This window comes from Callionymus lyra, chromosome 16, assembly GCF_982586985.1.
Source record: "Callionymus lyra chromosome 16, fCalLyr1.hap1.1, whole genome shotgun sequence".
In the NCBI taxonomy this organism is placed as follows: domain Eukaryota; kingdom Metazoa; phylum Chordata; class Actinopteri; order Syngnathiformes; family Callionymidae; genus Callionymus; species Callionymus lyra.
The window spans coordinates 2,953,154-2,974,194 of NC_141833.1; the positions used below are offsets into that span (position 1 = coordinate 2,953,154).

Sequence of the window (21,041 nt, forward strand, 5' to 3'; positions counted from 1 at the left end):
CGAAGAAGGTCAAGGTGCTCCAGGATTGGCCAGCCCAGTCACCAGACATGGACATTATTGAGCATGAAACTAAAGAATCCTTATGAACTCTGGGAGTCCTGCAAGACTGCTTTCTTTGCTATTCCAGATGACTTCATCAATAAGTCATTTGAGTCACTGCCGAGACGTATGGATGCAGTCCTCCAAGCTCATGGGAGTAATACACGATATTTATTATTTTTCCTAAGGCACCCTGACTTACTGTTCTTATGTTGTTGTAGCCTTTTTGTGTATTCAAAATAAAACAATATATAATAATAATATGTAATTTGTACCATACATTATTTTTCTTGTTTTTTATGAATCTATCGTTCAAACAATTTCCCGAAAGAGACCTCCAGAGGGATCAATAAAGTTTTATCCATCTATCTATAAGTAAAGTTATTATTTGTTGTTCCTACAACTTAGATAAGCGACAAGACTTTTGTCCGGGACTGTATATTGTCTGGTTAGGCAGTTTTTTTTTCTTATAACTTAATACACTGAGCAACAACACAAAGGCTGGGTGCTCAAGGGGGATTGGTCCAGTGAAGGATAGGGAGGAACCTTTCTGTTTTTTTCAAGCGGCATAAAGTAGTGTTCCGCATCAGTTTGTCTCTGCAAAGAAAGAAAATGGGTTTCATTTGGAGTAAAAACATCAGGATTGGACAGAGATGAACTTGGCTGTAATTGGATAATAAGAGGACATGTTTAACTCCAGGAGTTTGGTAAGTTCAGCAGAGTTCAGATCATTTCTATATTAATATGTTTTTATTTGTATGATTATTAACCTATTCTGTCATTTAAAATTATAATACACATTCCTTGAATATAGATACATCACATAGATTCATCTAAATAATTTAAATCTACAGCTATTTGTTTTTCTTCACCCATCTTTTTTCTTTACAAGAAACGCAATGAAATACTACATATCTACCTAATTGTGAGCGGTTTATCTTTTACAACTTTTTACAAATAAGGAAGTTATACTAAGAGCTATTTGTAGTATTTTTTGTATGAGTATAATTGGAATCATCAGATTGGATAATAAGGGAATTGTAAATAAAATTAAAATGTAAAACAGATCTTTGGTTATATTTACAGTAAATTGCAAATTATGTGTTTATTATTATACTGCTATGGTTTTAGAGATTTTATTTTAAACTTTTAAAATGCTTTTCTTTCTTAAAAAATACAGACAAATAAACAAATAAATACATTTTTATTGTATATAATTGTGAGATGTAGACATAATATAGACTTGTTTCTGCGCGACTTTAAATTGTCAATATGAAGGTGAGATTTGTAAAAACTATAAAAGTTTTTAAAAGTAAGTAACAATAATTCAACCCACTAATATATAACATTTCCCGTGGTTACGTTTTCCGGTTGTCCCCGAAGTGGTCCCGGTGGCTCTTTAGAGATAATCACACGCACGTGCGCGCCCCGGCGTGATTGACAACCGATATCAGCTGTTGAGACGCGTCTGTCTTATCTGTCAAAAATAACAAAACAAGCGACTATTCCAATTTAAACAAATAGAACCATTGACATTAAGCCGGAACCATTGAAGACATAGTTATAAGAAGAAATACATCAAAGAATTGACCTGCGCCGGTAGACACGGACCTTTATAAAGATGTCGGACGAGGAGGAAAGTGGTCTTTCTGAGACGGTGTTGACGGAGCTTCACCAGGGGGACACGCTGGTCGACACAGTAGGTGCTAGAAAACATTTTAGGTGACTTTAGTAGAACTAAAAGTCCGACTGAGGCGGTATTTGGTAGTTGCGAACTTCAAAGGGCCACCGCCTTCCGGTTAGGAACATGACAGTGAACGGGATAAAGTTGTACATATATGTATCTTTTGCGTTAAAAGTCACTTGTAAATAACGTGTAATATGGCCTCGCAGGGTTCCTCTGGGGCGGAGGATGTGTTCGAGGATGACTCGTACTCTCCACGCTCCGTGTCCTCCTCATCCTCCTCCACACACGCCGTGTCTCTAGAAGAAGCTGTCACCTGCACCTCCTGTGGACAGGATATCTTCGACAGGTACCTGTTGAAGGTGAGTTCTTGAAAAAGTACAGGGAATAAAACAACAAACTCCATTAGACGTTTATTAAATCCGAGGCGTTGGTACTGTTTTTCTATTGGTTATTTTGTGTTTTATCTTTTTTATTTTTTTTTTATTCTGCACTGCCACCACAAAAAACAAAACATGTTGTTTACAATACTGGCAATAAATCTGATTCTGAATATTAATTGAAGTGGTATGGTTGAGAAAAGGGGGAATGTAACCACTGTTGTAAAACTTTTCAGAACATTTATATCAACAAAATACTGTAAGTAAGAAAAGGTTATTTGTAAAGTGCCTTTCTAGACCAGGGTCACAAAGCGCCTTAACAATGAAAAACGATGCACAGTTTAAAATATATACTTTAAAAGGCCAAGACATATAAGACAAACACAGGAGTCCCAGAAAATCAGGGAAAAGCCTGCACAAATAAGAATGTCTTAAGATGTTTCTTGAAGGAGTCAGTAGATCCATGAAACACAGAGGGAGAAGAAGATCGTTCTAAAGCTTAGGAGCAACATTCTGGAAGGATTTCTCTCCTATGGTCCAGTGTTCAGGAACCATCAGTCACCACCATCCACAGACCTCAGAGCCCGAGCTGGTGTGTAAGGCCGGATCAGATCACTGATGTAAGATGGAGCCTGACCATGAATAGCACTGAAAGTAAGAAACAGAATTTAAAAATGTATCTTGAAATAAACTGGCCAGTAAAGTGTTTTAAGGATCAGGGAAATATGAGTTCTTCTACTAGAGCAGATCAGAATTCTCGCTGCAGAGTTTTGTATTAACTGCAGGTGAGACAGCTCCTTCTTGTTGAGACACGAAAATAAACTATTATAATAGTATAAACGAAAAGGCACAATTGCATGCTCCAGATCATGTTGTGACACTATTTTCCTAAGTTCAGAGATTTTTTTCAGTTGAAGGAAACGGTTAAGTAAGTTGCTCGTACTGTCGCAGACGTTTCCTTCATCATTTTACATAGATACTGATCACTTAAAGACCATCTTTAGGTGACTCTGGAGTGCATTTAAGGCACCAACTAACTACAATAATTTGTGTTTCTGTGACATTGAATCAGAATCAGAAAACTAGTATTGCCCGTGTTGTTAACGCGACACTGGAATCTGTTGTGGTGGCATTACAGAAAAAAAACTTGACTTTTGCTAAAGTTAAAAGACGAACTTGAATGCTAATCCCATCGTTTAGCATTTTTTGCTAAACAGTAAATGTTTCTTGGACCATTTCTTCTGTAAACCGTCTACAGATAATAAGACAATGATATATTTTGACTTCAGGTGAGCAACTTGTGTTGGCATGTGCGGTGCCTCGCCTGCTGTGTGTGCAAGACATCGCTTGGACGCCATGTCAGCTGTTATATTAGAGAGCAACAGGTGTTCTGCAAACTCGACTACTTCCGGTGAGCAAACCCAGCAAGTCATGCTTTGTATGTCACAAGAATTTTCAAGATCCAACAGTGTGATGTATGTCAAGATTGAACCGTGCTTTTTATTTGTATAAAGGTACAACATATTTATTTTTAAACTGCCTAAATAAACATGCATTTAATATATTAATATTCAAAAACAATATGGTTAAAAGTATCTGGGTAAACCCCTCCTTGCTCTGTTTCAGGAAGTATGGAACCCGATGTGCCCGCTGTGGTCGGAACATCCAGGCGAGCGATTGGGTTCGCCGAGCTCGGGGCAGCACTTTCCACTTGGCCTGTTTCTCCTGCAAGTCTTGTAAGCGCCAGTTATCCACCGGAGAAGAGTGTGGACTGCTGGACAACCGAATATACTGCCGTCGGCACTATGATCTCCTGGTGGAGAACATTAAGAGGAGCAAGGAGAATGGTGAGTGTCTGGTGTGGAGAATTATACATGTTTTAAGTGTAACAATCTTTTTATTCTAACAGGATCAAAATCTGATGAGGAAACGAGTAAAGAAAGCTCCTACAATATGCCCAAACCTGCTAAGAGAGCCAGGACCAGCTTTTCAGTGGACCAGCTGCAGGTACTGCATTGATATACTAAATATTTTACTTCAGTTATTTTGTTTCAGTTGTTCATCAATCGAACCAAACTGCTGGACTTTACTACCATCTAGTGTACGAAATGTGTAGCTGTATCTGTCCTGACAATTGTGTTTTCAGATTATGCAAAACCAGTTTGCAAAGGACAATAATCCAGATGCTCAGACCCTTCAGGCACTATCAGAGAGGACTGGTCTGACCCGCAGAGTTATTCAGGTTTGCCTTCGTTCCATTTATGACAGCGCTATAATTGATTTGTTTTTCAATCCAGAGCATATTCCAACACAATAATTGCTCCTTTCACTCCAGGTGTGGTTTCAAAACTGCCGAGCACGTCAGAAGAAGCATGTCATTCCAAACCAGCCTCATGCAAGCATTATGACCTCGCTTGCTCCTGATCCAAGTTCTGCACCCATGATGGAGGATCTGCACTACACAAGCTACATCTCCCAAGATGTGCCCCTTCTCACCACATTTACCTACATGGATGGTACGAAACTGCTTCAAGTCTTGAGTCGTATCGTTGTGATTTCAACTTTGTCTGTTTACCTTCTGTCTCAGTTCAAAATCCAGACACACTTTTGCTGCAGCCTCTGATGTCACAACCACATGTACAGCTGCCCGCCAGCCATGCCTGAGGATCCACGCATCATCGTTTTCATGAAGGGGTTAAATAAATGAGCAATTGACTTAACATTAAAGAAAAAGATTTTCAAAAGGTGAAAAAAAGAGGGTAAATATTTAATATTTTTCAAATATTGACAAATGTATTTTGGTTGGCTATAGTGTGTGATTAATTTGTTTAATTTATTCAGAATGACTTGAGATGATTCACTTTGTTTACTTATGTCAGATATTTTCCTTGTTTTGTTTAACTGAACATTTAACAAATTGTAAAGGTGAAAATAAAAAAGATTTGACAAAGTCTGGAATTCTCATTCTACGCCATGTATCTTCAAACATTCAGTCTAATGGATGTTTGTTTTTTTCCATTAATAATGGACCTGGAACCTTTTTCAGAATCAGTTTTCTTTGGACAGGATGTTTTTGTGGAATAAGCTAGAAGTCTTGATCGTTCATCAGTCTGCACGGAAGAGCTGAGCTGGGGACCATTGATCTAGAAGGTTGAGTCTGGCATGTTTAACCAGATTTCTTGTTGCGAGCACACATTTGCCAGGAAGACTGTTAAATAGTGTGTTAGCAATTGGCTTTCCTGGAAAGTTAGCCCTCTTGCCTTTCTTGTCTCTGGTGTGTAATGCTTGTTTTTGCCTTTAATGTACTTGTTGAACTGCACCAGGCTGATGTCGTCAGCAGTCAGTCTGCCAAGTTTACTTATGTCCAGAGAAATGGATCAGTTCAACTGATACCATACTTGATGTTCATATTGTCCAACAGAATTGGAACAAACTCATCCATAATCATGTGGTCATTTGCTGTCAAACCCGGATCTCAAAAAGCCGGCGCACTGTTGTGGGATGGTGGAGAGGAATTACCCTTTTCAGTATTTCCCATCAGGAAATGCAAGTCTCAGCCTCCACCAGCGACTTCAACCCACTATATTGTCTTTAGTTGCACCTGTCCTACTGATCATGAACCGGTAATTCACTCTCCCCATTATGTATTTAAACCCATCTATTAAAAACTGACGTCTGATGTCTAACTCCTGTCACTCATTCCCTACGCTTTCCACTCTGTCTCTCCTCCATTAACATTTATATTTTGTATTTAATGACTGATCTCAAATAGTTCAAACATTTGAACTCCTCTATATAATGAGTGGCACACAGTGGCCTAGTGGTTAGCACAACCACATGTAGGGTTTCTATCAGCTTGCAGACAAAATAAATAAATAAAATAAAGTTTAAATACACTAAACATAGCTCAAATTGAAACCAGAAGATATATTGAGCACACTAATGGTGCCTTCACACATGAAAGGATGTTAATTTTGTTTAAGGTTGGTAGGTAGGTAGGACTTTATTGATCCCTCAGGAGGTCTCCTTGGGGAAATTGTTTTTTTTCCTCCAAATTATCCACAGCAAATACAGCAATTTTTCATAAAAATATAATCGAAATAAAATAAAAACTAGAACAAAGAGAAATAAAGAGAAAGAACAAGATTATACAATCTAAGTCTAAAGATAAAGACAAAGAACATAGGTCAAAGAAAAACAACAAAGACAAAGGATACCCCTCCTGCCCCAGAACTCAGAATTGTACAATTTAATAGCCCGAGAAATGAATGAGACCCTGAGTCTATTTGTTTTGCACCTGAGGAGCATTCGTGCTCCATCTGCTTCTCCGCTCACTGACGACAGTGTTCAGAGGATGACTGTCATCGTCCATGATGGACAGTAGTTTGTCCAGAGATCTCCTCTCAACAACTGTCACCAGTGAGTCCAGCTTCATGCCAACCTTAAAAGCCTCAAGATCAATATTTACTATTCCAGACACAGTCTCCTTAATATCTAATTATGAATAAAAAATATACAGTATGAGTATGTGTATTTTTCCATTTGGTCTCTGAACTTAAGTGTATATTAATATTAATTAATGATCATGAAAATTGTTTGTACAAGCAATGCCTTTGATAAACTTTTTTGCAGGGGTTCTCAACATGCGATGTGCTGCACCATCCTGTGATGCTATTATTGAATCCCTTTCTTAGCCGAGATATGTTATCATCATGTCGCCCTGATTGATTAATCATATAATACATATTTTTCAATAAACTCATATGTCAAAGTTATTATTTTACAGTGTAACTATAAGCAGTTAATAACTAAATAATAATTTAGACTTATTATTAAAACTGACCGCTGACGTACTTCTTGACTTTTATGTTGAAAATATCCGAGCCGGAAGTGAGCGAAGGTATTAGTCATGCGCAAACCAGTGGGAAAGAAAAGCTGCACTGTTTGACCAAAAGCATTAAATTGTAAACACCAGCAACAGCGTTGCTTCTGGGTCAAGCTGGAATGGAGATATAAGGTAAAGTAGATGTGAAATCTTCTTCGTTACTTACTTACTTCCGTCTACAACTATCATGGACTTGTTTTACATTAGCAACATTTGATAGCCCTCGACGGCTAGGGCACTAATGGTAAGAATCGCACCAGCGACCTGTCATAGCTCGTCGAACCTTTGAGCGAAAGTTGTGGTATTTATCTGTTTTAGTTTTAGAATAAGTCTCACTAACTAACTCAAATCAGTTTTGCTGTATTTGAGTTAGCTCTTAGCAGCCCAGTACAGGAAACGATTAATGTATTATTGTTGGATTTTATCCTGCAGAATACTTGATTTAAGAAGATGAATGGATAGTACATGGATTCAGTTGAAGTTGTTACTGACAAGTTAATTTCGTGCTGGAGTTTGGTTATGAAACTATATATACCAACTAGTTTTCCTACCAGCTACCAGTCATATTTTGGTGGTTTAGGTTGACATGCAGCTGCCTGTGGCTCTCAAGAGTTGAAAGTGTTTAGAAGTTTTTACTTTGACGTCACATTGTGTTTCATTGGAATATTGAACGTTTCTGATCCGTGAGTGCTGGTGAAGCCTTGTCTCAGCTGTAGTTTACAACCTCATGTGGCATCAGCTGTTTGTCATTAACCAGCGACGTGTTGACAACTGGTTACTATTTAAGTTGTGTTTACCTTGTTATCAGCATCAAACCTTTCAGTGTCTGACAGAAGTTGGATGGTTTAAAAAGATTGGAAGCCCTTTATCATTGGCTGGACTCTATTTAAGAGGTTTTTCTTTAAAAAATATCATGAATATACATTTGTTAAAAACAACCCAACATTCGGACTCATTTGTTGTAGGGGAGTCAATGTGTGCAGAGAAATGAAGTGAGGGATGTTTACCTTGTAATCGAACCAAACGTTTCTGATGAACTTAACCTTTGGCCAGTTGCGTTATTGAAATACAACCAAGTCCTAGAAAGTCCTAAGGAGTGGAAAGTTGGTACACATTATGTTCTTTTTTTAGTGTTCTTTGCAGCACTAAATGTATATTTTCCAACTCCATGGCTGTCGTAAACCAGTTGTGATTCTGTCCATGTTGTTGGTCCAGTTCAAGTCATCTGTTGACCTGTTACTCCATCATAAAAGCGCTTGAAAAATTCAATTTATTTTAGGAGTTAGATGCTGTGAGGTGGAGTAATACACAGTGTCTTAGTTTGGGAAATTCCAACATGACGAATTACTTCATCAAACTATTCTCAAATTCTTTGGTAGGAATTGACTTTTGCCACCGAAAAATCTCAAGTTCCAGCCTCTCTCTCTTGCTGGCCACATATTGTTTATGGATTGTCTGAGGCCCCTCACGTGTTATATATGAATCTTTTTTAAACCCATTTTTAAATTCATATTTTGTGAAATTAATGTTAAGCAGATTTAAATGGTTAATGGTGAAGAAGACCCCCAATATGAATATATATATGTATATATATATATATATATATATAAGTAAGTAAGTAAGTAATATATATTTATATAGCGCTTTTCGAGACCAGGGTCACAAAGCGCTTTAACAATCAAAACAATACTCAAAACAGTACATACTTCAAAGATCAAGACAACACCGAGAACAACACAGGAGTTCGAGAAATTCAAGGAAAAGCCTGAACAAATAGAAACGTCTTAAGATGTTTCTTAAAGGAGTCAGTAGACTCCATCAAGCGCAAAGAGAGAGGAAGATTGTTCCAAAGCTTAGGAGCAACAGCCTGAAAAGATTTCTCTCCTCTGGTCCTGAGCCGTGTGCGTGGAACCATAAGTAGATTCTGATCCACAGACCTCAGAGCCCGAGCTGGGGTGTAAGGCTGGATCAGATCAGTGATGTAAGGAGGAGCCTGACCATGAATAGCTCTGAAAGTAAGAACCAGAATTTTAAAGTTGATCCTGAAAGAAACTGGAAGCCAGTGAAGAGTTTTAAGGACCGGAGAAATGTGAGTTCTTCTACTAGAGCGGGTCAGAATTCTCGCTGCAGAGTTCTGAATCAACTGCAGGCGAGACAGCTCCTTCTTGTTAAGACATGAAAACAAACTGTTACAATAGTCCAGACGAGAAGAAACAAACGCATGGATTACAAGCTCCAGATCATGTTGTGACAGCATTTTCCTAAGTTTAGAGATTTTTCTCAGTTGAAGGAAACAGTTTCTGGTCAGTTTTCTACAGTGTTGAACGAGAGACATGTCTTTATCAAATACAACACCCAGGTTTCTCAGGCTCAGTTTGACAGACTGACCTAAGTCACCCAAGTACTGACTCAACCCTGGAATCGTATCATCAGGAGCAATCACCAGAGTTTCAGTTTTGTCCACATTAAGCTGTAAAGTGTTTTCACTCAGCCATTGTTTGATTTCTAGCAAACAATTGACTAAGCTGTTCAGCCTTTGGGGCTCAGTTGGGTCAAAAGAGCAGTAGAGCTGGATGTCATCAGCAAAAATGTGATAAGAAACATCTGGAAATCTCTGAATGATTTTACCAAGGGGAATCAAGTACAGCAAAAACAATAAAGGACCCAGAACAGAACCTTGAGGGACTCCACACAACAGATCTTCCGATTCAGACCTCATTTGATTGGCAGATACACTAAAACTGCATATATATTTGTTCATTGGTTTTCCACATAAAACAACCAGTACACCTTGGAAAATAAAATAGTTTTATACAAAGGAAAAAATTACCTCTCTTACACATGTACAAATATTTATAATATGACAGTATTGCAAAAAACTAACTGTGGCTATGATAACAAGTTTCATGAATAAATACTCCTATCGGGTGGTATAGATGCTTTTGAAAATTAGTATCGTATCCGGACATAAGATTTTAGAATCTATACTTATTGAGCTTCAATACATTTGACAACCCTTGTTCATCGTAAGAATGTTAGATTTTTAAGCATGCGATTATGACTTACTTTCTTTGAAACAAAAAACAAAGCAAGCTTCTGATGTCATAGTCAAATCGATAGAACTAAAATGATGCCTTTGTAAAAATTCCTTATGGAAATTAGGTTTCCTGTCACCACACAGTAGACGGCAAAGAACAAGGGCACACGGATCAGATCAAACTTGTTAGCAGTATACAAAGAATAAACTTGGATTTAATCTTCTCCATCACTTCCTTAACCTTCCTCTGAATTCTGTTTTTATTTATACAGTTTGATGGCACTAGAAATGATTCAAACATTTTTCAAGCACACATTTTTCTATTTTATTTTGATACTCACCGGTGGTGCTTCAGTCAAAAGTATCAGAATACAAGTGACCCTTTGAACAAACAAAACAAGATCAGCTGTCACTCAGTTTTGAGTGATGACTGGAGTTGGTCAGTGAAAGTAATGATTTCCTGGGATTGACACCTGTTTGACATGTTGTGCTCAACAACTGTACAGCCCACACAAGAGTTATCACCGAGCCGTCGACAGGTGTGCCCAATAAAATAAGTCAGCTGTTGCTACAAATCTGGTTGTGTGAGCGAGAAGGAGTGTACATTCTAAGCTTAGCTTTTCTTTGTTTTCTCTTAAGGTTAAACTTGCAGTCTGGGCGAACTCCTTGTTCTTCAGTGCATGGACGCAAAGCCAATGCGCAGGTAGGTGTAAAGCAAAATGGTTTTCCTTTAAAATCCCAAAGTATTTTATATAACTGTAATAGTCTGTGATCATTCTAAAATGGATCAAGTAAAAGATTAAAGATAATCAAAATATCAGACAAGTCGCATCAAATTCTGAAAGACACAATAATTAAATAAATGTTTTTCCATTTCCGGCATTAATCCCCTTATTCTATTGTGACAGATCAGATCATATAGTGGATTTATTTATCTCTACATCCTTTTTCTTGCTGTGTGTTCATTAACTATAATCTTCAACTTAGACTAGCTATTTCTAGGGTATTTACTGTAGAAGCTTTGTTGTATTAAGGTTTGTTTCTCTCTAAGGGCCACCAGTGCACGTCAAGACAACACTGGAATGGACATCACCAGCCGCTGTACTCTGGGGGACCCCAACAAGCTCCCTGAAGGGGTCCCCCAACCTGCACGCATGCCCTACGTTTCAGACAAACACCCACGACAGACGTTAGAGGTGATCAACCTTTTGAGAAAACACCGGGAGCTCTGTGACGTGGTTCTGGTGGTCGGCGCGAAGAAGATATACGCCCACAGAGTCATCCTCTCTGCCTGCAGTCCCTATTTCAGGTTTTTTGATCAATGTTTTTCTAGCATGTTATTTTTCTTTCAAATGACGCATGACTACAAATGTAAATGTTGGTCATGGTTGCTGACCTGCATAGAGTTGGAGGAACAAGCATTTGGTCTCCTGTACTCATTAAACTACTTACTGTTAAAATGCACAATATATGTTGACTTGTTTCTATACTACTGCACCAATACACATACAAATTTAACATATTTCATTATGATAACAGTAAACATTACTGGTATATAGCAACTATGTAGGTGAAATTACATCAGAGTTTCTTCACTAAACACTGGAATAAAAAATGCTCTCAAATGAGTGAATTTCTAGGATGTTTTATTAGCGTTAGCCTAATAAAAGAAAATGTGAATTATGTACAAACCTTTGTTTAAAGAGAAAAAAGGTGTTAGATTATTTTATTTTCTTCCCATTTAAATGCCAAAATACATATGCTACCCAAAAATGTATTACCATTTACTTTATTAGCATTGGCCTAATTTAATCTAAGACTGATAATAAACAAACCCACTTTTTTAAAAACTGATCATATTTTTTGTTAGATTTTTAGAATTGTTTTAAGATGTGAGTTTATTTATTTAAATCAACATTACAACACCAGAATATAATACGCTACTCAAAGGAGTGCTATATTTTTCAATCATCTTGTATTAGCATTAGCCTTAAAACCAAGCAATGGTGGTAAGAATGATGTGGATTCATTAGAAATGGAAAATCTCAAATGTTGAAATACATTTTCTAAACAAGCAGGACTGTGATCATATATTTCCTTTTGCTCAACTCAGGGCGATGTTTACCGGAGAGCTTGCAGAGAGCAGACAGACTGAAGTGGTCATCCGTGACATTGATGAGAGAGCCATGGAGCTGCTGATTGACTTTGCTTACACGTCACAGGTAACTTCACTCTCAGCATATTTCTTCTAGGCAAAATTAAATGTTATTGTTTGTTTAAGCTTGTTAATTTCATGTTCATGAATAATGTTAATTCAATGTAGATTTTCAAAATGTAATTTGAAGTTATAAAACATGTTAATAACAACTAAGAACAAGTTTATTTGATAGTATTATCATACTTGTTTGATATTGCACCTGATGGACTCCCGTCAAACGTCTTATTAATATAATGAGGTTGTGATTAGAACGAAATCTCATGAGGTTAAATAATGTCACTAAAGCTGTACTGGGTAGAGAACAATTATGCAGTGAAGGTTGCTTGATTCTGGATGCTTGATTTTTAACAAGCTTTCGTGTGCCCCCTTTCTTCTTAGGTGACTGTTGAAGAGGGAAATGTTCAGACTCTTCTCCCAGCAGCCTGCCTGCTTCAGCTGGCTGAGATTCAGGAGGCCTGCTGTGAATTCTTAAAGAGGCAGCTGGATCCGTCCAACTGTCTGGGAATCAGGGCCTTTGCAGACACGCACTCCTGTCGCGAGCTGCTGCGGATAGCCGACAAGTTCACCCAGCACAACTTTCAGGAGGTAAGATGACGGGAAAGTAACTTCATGTACAATCTAGATGATTAAATGTGTTCTTCATGTGCTTGTATTCGACTATGTATTTCTTTTGTTTTAATACAGTTTTCAGATTTCTTAATATATTCTTATTAATTTACCGAAAAGAAAACACTTCGAAGTAATGTACAGCCAGACAACAACAATAGATCAAAAAGTAACTGAAACGTTTTTTTGATAATCTAGACTTTCGATCAATTGGTAAAATCAAGAATAAACATATATATATATATATATATATATATATATATATGAAAGAAATAACAATTGACGGAGTTCAAAAAGCAATTAAAACATGAAAAAAATGATAAAGCACCAGTTTCCATCAGAATGGTATGAAATATTTGAAGTTTAAGTATCCCTTTTGTCCCAAACAATGTTTAATTTTGTCATCAATGTAGTGAAAAAGTGTTGGTTACTTGTGCAGATGAGTTATCTAGGTCAGTTTAACCATGTCTTGAATATTCTGCTGTTGGAAATAGAAAGAATTGTTTAACCATGTTTAAATCATGATTATCACACTGTTCACATGTTGTCTTTTGATTTAAAATAAAAGTTATAACTAACACACAACTGTTCATCCCAAAATCCAATCAAACCATGTACTTTTTAGCTGACAAAGAAAAACATGTTCTGTGCACGCTGGGCCAGAAAAACAATCATTAAGTGAGCATCTAGGAATGCCAAACGTGGAGCACAGGTGTCGTTGACACATGAGAAGACTGTTGCAGATCTTTCAGCTGAAGAATCAATCATCCGTAAATTACAACGTGTTCATCCTTTATGATGCTTCCCCGATGCTCGTTCATCACCCCTTTATTACCATTTCCATCTCTATCCAGTTGGCAAAAATCTAGAAATGGCCATGCTTCTGTTTATAATACTAGTTCTCTTGACAGGTCATGGAAAGTGAGGAGTTCATGCTTCTTCCTGCAAATCAACTGATCGACATCATATCCAGTGATGAACTCAACGTACGGAGTGAGGAGCAGGTTTTTAATGCAGTAATGGCCTGGGTGAAGTACAGCATCCAAGAACGCAGACCGCAGCTTCCGCAGGTCTGTGAACCGTCAGTGGTTTCCCCAGCGGTTACGTTTCCCATAATGGTATTAACAGAAGCTGTCCATAGGTCCTACAACACGTCCGTCTGCCGCTGCTCAGCCCCAAATTTCTTGTGGGCACTGTGGGTTCAGATCCCCTAATCAAAAGTGATGAGGAGTGCAGGTACATCAGCGCTACTATCTCGTTGAACACTGTCATCTTTTTCTGTATGCTAACTGTATTTATTATTTAGAGACCTGGTGGACGAGGCCAAGAACTACCTGCTGCTTCCACAGGAGAGGCCTTTGATGCAGGGGCCCAGAACAAGACCAAGGAAACCTATTCGATGTGGAGAAGTTCTTTTTGCAGGTTTGCACCACATATTTTGAAGAAGAGTCTTAAATATGCTTTCGTTGATTTGCTGCTTTTTTATTTTAATTTTATTTTGACTTTCTTTTCAGAGCAAAAAAAAGTATTCCTTAATTCCTTTCTTGTGATATCCTTAAAATATTTAAAATCCTCTTACAGTTGGTGGCTGGTGCAGTGGTGACGCCATCTCGAGTGTGGAACGCTACGACCCGCAGACGAACGAGTGGCGTATGGTAGCGTCGATGAGTAAACGAAGATGTGGCGTTGGTGTCAGTGTCCTTGACGACTTGTTGTACGCGGTCGGAGGTCACGACGGCTCGTCGTACCTGAACTCTGTAGAAAGGTGAGTCAAGTTGAGGCATTCCTCCATTGAGTCGGTTGTATACGCAGCCGCATCCCAAAGGCTCATCACTGATACATTGTTGGAGCGCCCCCTGAAGGCCCTTGACCTGTGAAAATCCATGCATTAGTAGGGCTAGGTATCGAGCCCACATTTTCAATACCTGCACTGATACGATACCTTCACTTGGATAACATTTCCTGAACAATACTTTTTTAGATACCAATTTTATAAGATCAATTCTTAAAATGAAATGGACATAACGCATTTTACACAAATATTGATTGATTTTTTTAGGTTTGCATTTCAAGTTGTTTTCTCAACAAAAAAGAAAACATAAAAAAAAATGCTAAACTCTTGCTAACAAGTGACCAAATATTTTGACGTTCATTGCCTTTAACACTTACACTTACTTAAAAATTCACACATGATCAGTTTTTTTTTTTATAACGCTTGGGTACCTTAGCACTGATAGATGAAGCATGTTTGGATACTGTATAGTTTTTAATACTTTATTGTACTTTATTACTTCTATAAAAGCATTTTGGTCAGAATCACAGAAGAACTGAAGTTTGATACCCAGCAATGTATACATTAGTCACATGTTTTTTTTTTAGATTATATTTGATAGACTTTATTAATCCTTCTGTGATCTCCTTTGGGAAATAAGATTAAATTAAATAAAGTTTTAAGTGCGGATAAAGTAGGGCTTATAGTACAAATTCAAGTATTAATAGAAGAAAAAATTTATATTTTAGTATTTACCTTCACATATTTCACCTAAAAACAAAAAAATAAAAAAATAAATTTGGAAACACTAATTCAAATCTATTGTCCCTTAATTGTACATAAACTACAGTTGTCTTGATGAAGCAAATCTATTTTCAATGAATCTCCAATAATGCTTGAAGAATCCCACTTACTTCTGATGTTCATCTGCGTTACTTTGTGAAAACACCGTCAGAGTTTGTTTGACAAAAGGCTGAATGACTGTCCAGATATGATCCAAAGACCAACCAGTGGAGCAGTGATGTGGCACCAACCAGCACATGTCGCACCAGCGTGGGAGTGGCCGTGCTCGGCGGGTACCTGTATGCAGTCGGAGGCCAGGATGGCGTCTCGTGTCTTAACATTGTTGAAAGGTATCCATTGTTCTTCCCATTGTCTTGATCGTTTCAAATCTTAATTCATCTAATGTTGGGACGTTGTTGTTGTTCAGGTATGATCCAAAAGAAAACAAATGGACTCGCGTTGCTTCGATGAGCACCAGACGACTCGGTGTTGCTGTTGCTGTGCTCGGAGGATTTCTTTATGCCGTCGGTGGGTCAGACGGGACGTCGCCATTAAACACAGGTACTTATAGACTTAAGGTTATATTTCCTTCGGCTACTTTTAAGACCTCTAAAGAAATCTTTCCGTCCATTTCACAGTTGAACGTTACAACCCCCAAGAGAACCGCTGGCACACAGTGTCGCCCATGGGCACCAGGAGGAAACACCTAGGCTGTGCAGTTTACCAAGATATGATTTACTCCGTCGGTGGCCGGGATGACACAACAGAGCTGAGCAGTGCGGAACGTTACAACCCCAGAACAAACCAATGGTCTCCTGTCGTGGCCATGACATCCAGAAGGAGCGGGGTGATTACTTCTTTTCATTTATTTGACAGAGCTTGGGCCTCATGTACCAAGAAGTTCGTAGATCCTCTACTAAATATGTAAATATTCTGGGCTTAATATGTATGAATCTGTGCGCGACACGAATTTAGGCACTTTTCCTTCGTACATCTCAATCAACGTAGAATTAATCGCAGACTTGTTCGTCCCTTTCCATGCTCTCATTTACATATTTAAATGAAGCAGAATCCAGGATTTTCCTTCCCACGATCAGAACAAACGAATGAAAACACGAATGTAAACTGCTTTTAACCGTTTATATTCGTTCATTTCTGACATGGGCCGGTGTACATGTTTATATTTTCTATACAAAGTTATTCACGCAAATACTTTATTTACAGACGATCAGGGGCTTATTTGAAACGTCTCAAAATGAGTTTAACAAAAATAAAAGTGTAAATCAGTAAATTAAAGTGCTGAGTATTGATGAAGATGATCTGATCGTCTGAGTTTCATATAAACGTGTGACGCAACTGCAACCCACATATGCAAGTTCTTATTACATTCATAAAATAAAAAAAGGTTTGTGTAGTAATGCCAAATGAACAAATCATGTGACAGTGTATTTATATAGGTGTGTTTTTCAAAGAGATCACTCCGATCACGTGATCACACGGCTTCAGCTGCTTTCACTTTAATCAAACGTTGTTTCACAAAAATCTTCATGACTTTTGTTGACTCGACGCATCAGATGCAAATCATTTTCTTTGTTATATTATAAAAACAAGCTCATAATTCCTTTTTTTTTTTTTTTCTGAATAGCAGATTAAAATATATTTATTATAAAATGATCGATGTTGTCTGAATAAATACAGATCATCAATTTGGTGAATGAGAACATATTCATAAGTTTAAAAAGTTAACTACTGTATGTTAATTTATGATCAATATTGATCGTTAATGCGACCTACAGAGCGTGCGGGAATTATGAACGTTGTACCGCTCTTTTCAGTGTTGATATATATGAACTTTGACGTGGAAAGGTTGCTAAGCATGTTTTTTGTCATAAAACCTCTTAGTACATGAGGCCCCTGGTGTTGTGGTGTAGAATGTAAATAGAATTTTTTTTTTTTAATTCCTTGTCTTAAGGTTGGTTTGGCTGTGGTCAATGGTCAGCTGATGGCAGTGGGAGGATTCGATGGAACAACTTATTTGAAAACTATAGAAGTCTATGATCCGGATGCGAACACATGGAGGTATGTAAAACAATGATACAATAATAACTGATTAAGAAAGTGCTCTTAATATTCTTCTTTAAGTACTTAAAAGGCGTTAAAACAAGAGATAATATTGCACTTTTAATTGTTGGATTGTCGGTGAACGGTTCTCCCGTGGATCAGCTCACCAGCAGCTCTGTATTTATAGCATCACTGACCTTTCATGCTCCTGACTCAACATTCAAGCAGGTGCCTTCAGATTACATCAGTCATGTTTGGCAGTGCAGCAAGAGCCCATAAAAAGACCTTAAAAAAATAAAAGCATGATTTAGACTTTTCTATATAGCCCTTGTCTTACAAGATGTGTAATTCTGCTCTTATGTAATCGCTCATCCACCTGAGGAATGACGGAATTTCCACAGCCGTTCATGAAGGGCAGTAAATTTAGCCCGACAAGAAAGTACGATTGAACATGAAATATAATATATTTTCCCACCAACAAAATATTTTCAAGTACTTGTTGAATTCATGTTTGGCCACTGAGACCGTAGTAACTATTGACAGTAACCCCATAATAACCAAGGGACAGTTTTTCCTCAAATGATCACTGAATGAAGAATCGAACTGACTGACATTTGTTGAGGTACTAATGTATATATATTTTTTCAGGTTATATGGAGGCATGAACTACCGGCGGTTAGGTGGAGGTGTGGGCGTCATCAAAATGACTCACTGTGAATCCCACATATGGTAACATTACCCTCCGTGGACACACAAGCCCTTGTCATCACATTACAATGGATTTTTTTACCCACACGTGTTTGACTTCAAGACATTCAAGGACAACAAGGGTGTCTATGAGGACAGTTCGCAGAAGGATCGTTTATTTTTATTATTCACCAGAGTTCACGGAACTAGGAAATTCAACTCGCTTCCTTATCAACTCCACTTGGAACTGTCTCTGCACCGTAAGTGTGATGTGGATTGAGTTTGCTGCTGAAGGAGATTTGGCTTTGTAGGAGATGAAAGGGCTCAAAACGTTTTGCCTCGCCTTTTTTTTTTTCCCTGCTCAATATTGTTTTTTATTGGTTAAGACGCACGATACGATGGACTCAAGATAATAATTCTAATTGGTTTTTGGTCATAAGTGTATTTATTTTCAGACACCTACATTGAGTCGAGGGTGTGAAGCATCCGCTTTCCAAACTCAAACTCGGTAACAATAAAGTCATGATTAGAACTGCCACACCAATTCAACTCTTTCTCAAGCAGCCCCCTCGATGTGCTTCTTACATTTTGCTAAACAAAAAATTGTTTAAGCTTAAATCTCATTTGATAACGATGAAGAAAAAGTGTTTTCTGTTTTCAGCCTTCTTTAATCCTAAAGACAATCTCTTTATTCATCATATCTACTTTCTGAGTCCTAAAACAAAAACTGTCGTATTAACTTTTTTTAACAGTTCTTTTATACTAATCTACGGATGTGCAGAAACATCTTGTGAATCTATCAGCTCGATGTGTAGATTTGGCTCCATCTATCGCTCATGTTGGGTATTTCAACCGTCTTCATGTTTCCAATATGTTTATGCATCTGCTGTCATCAGACAATAAAAATGATGGATGATACATTCTAGTCGACACCTGGTGAAATGATGGCTGCTGCTGCTGCTGGGGTTTCAAATGTTGGTTGTAAAGTGTGCATCGACAACACATTATGTGCTCGAGGGAGAATCCTCCAGACACGCGCCTTGTTATGCACAAACACCAGTCGCTGTCTAATGAAGCAGTCGGCTGTTCAATTCAGCTTCAGTCTGAGCAGGAAACAAGTGTCGATTTAGAGGTTTCACACTTCTGTGTTGCAATATCTGTAAGTTTTGTTCTCGAGATGCATTTTTTCTTTGTGTGTGGAGAACAGTTGTATCACTTCACGACACTTGATTTTTGTTTTTCTTGGCCAGTTAATGAGACCGGTTTACATAAAGAGGTGCTACAGAATGTTGATGTCAAGTCCACTGCTTCTGGATTCATTTCCTGTTTTTTCACTGCCACGTACCCCTGCCAGTCATGCCACCTCTTCTAGTTCCTGACCTCCAGAATACACCACATCGAGCAGTAATCTACGATATCGTTGTTTAAATGGAGAACTGGGGTCGACAATGAATCACAACACGGCCTTCAGTTTGTAGTTCAGAACTGGAATATGTCATTGTAGTCCAAACACAACGTGACTGATGCGGCTGATGACACCAGCGGCTGCTCTTCACCACCATAATAAAAGACTTGAGTAAAAGTTTCTGCCATGTTGCTTATTTCAAAACTCGGATCAACCAATGTCATACAAGGTAAATTGCAGCCTTTAAGTTTCTTGACACTTACTTGATAGGAGGTGAAATATTTGCTCAAAGATTATATAGCATAGAGTGCCATCTAGTGGACCCTGGAAATGAATAAAACACTTCATAAGTCTTCATCAACCCATCACTATTGTTTGCAGTAAGATCAACAGTTTAGGTTTGGAGCCTATATTTAAGATCCCTGGTCTTGTCTAATTGAAATGAATACTTTTGAAAAATAATGTTAAGACCAAGTCATCTGTAGGTAATAAAATCCATCGTGAGACGTCCACAACTAAATCGGCAAAAAAGCCATCTTTTTAATGATTTTATCTCACCATATACTTGCCCCGAAACAACTCTTGGTATTTGAAATGAATCTCATTGCATATAAGTGGAGGTTGTGTAGATGCTTAAACTAAAGTAAAACTTTATTCTTTAACCTTTGTGTCTCTGGGTCGAGGTGAACGACCTTCCCTGGCTTTCAGAGATGCATATGCAGCGGTGGAGGTCGTTCAGCTTGATCCAGAGACGACACAAGGAATACCTCAAACATGTTTTTTTTTTAGGTGCCAAGCTCTGTGGATTGCACACTTTGCCTAAAAATGATGTGAGGTTTCATAAAATAGTTGATAAAATCAAGCATTGGTGCTTGTTCCTGTTTTTCTTTCTCTTATATTTTAGTGCCACCACAAAAAAAACATGTGTTTTCAATACTGGCAATAAAATGTAGTGGGCTCTGTAAATAATGAAGATTCATAAGCCCATAGCTACCTTCCTCAAATAATCACCTGCTAACTTCACAGCCACCAGAATAATTAATTTGACAGTAAGTTATCATCGTACTAATAATTAAGGCCTGAAAAGGTTAATGAAGCAGTCTAATCATTTTTCTGAGCTTAGATGTTTGCACACTTATCTTTAAAACAATGAAAGGTCTCATTAAAATAATAACAATGATGCTTCATGAAGCTTCACTATCCACCAGTTCACATAGTTATGGGCTGACGAAGCTTCATGAATCAGTGTCGTGATTATACTAATTCAAAGGTTTTCCCTCCTCGTTTAAACACTATGAAAGATTTTATTAAAGTAGTTAAAGATTATAAATCAAAGAGCGCCATCTAGTGGACTATGAAAATGAGAACAATGCTTCATGAAGCTTCATCAGACCATCACTAGATAAATGGTGACTTTATAAATGAACCATCAGGATTAAGGTTAAATAATTGAATTTTAATATTAATATAAGTTAATTAACATGT

General features: G+C 37.8%; 2 protein-coding genes across 2 annotated transcripts; both read left to right on the plus strand.

Moving 5' to 3' along the window:
- The first annotated feature begins 645 nt into the window (after positions 1-645).
- lhx8a (LIM homeobox 8a) lies at positions 646-5,054 on the plus strand. Its single transcript, XM_087810831.1, has 8 exons — positions 646-746; positions 1,933-2,085; positions 3,393-3,514; positions 3,730-3,950; positions 4,013-4,110; positions 4,250-4,345; positions 4,439-4,619; positions 4,691-5,054. Exons 1-8 carry the CDS (start codon positions 726-728, stop codon positions 4,765-4,767), a joined length of 969 nt encoding a protein of 322 aa, XP_087666957.1. The 5' UTR covers positions 646-725; the 3' UTR covers positions 4,768-5,054.
- Positions 5,055-6,998: 1,944 nt separating this feature from the next.
- klhl20 (kelch-like family member 20) lies at positions 6,999-19,738 on the plus strand. The gene is made up of 14 exons (XM_087811073.1): positions 6,999-7,120; positions 10,665-10,728; positions 11,077-11,334; positions 12,139-12,247; positions 12,622-12,828; positions 13,761-13,919; positions 13,991-14,085; positions 14,156-14,271; positions 14,431-14,614; positions 15,610-15,753; positions 15,831-15,964; positions 16,042-16,250; positions 17,376-17,482; positions 18,113-19,738. Exons 2-14 carry the CDS (start codon positions 10,706-10,708, stop codon positions 18,195-18,197), a joined length of 1,830 nt encoding a protein of 609 aa, XP_087667199.1. The 5' UTR covers positions 6,999-7,120; positions 10,665-10,705; the 3' UTR covers positions 18,198-19,738.
- The last annotated feature ends 1,303 nt before the right edge of the window (positions 19,739-21,041 follow it).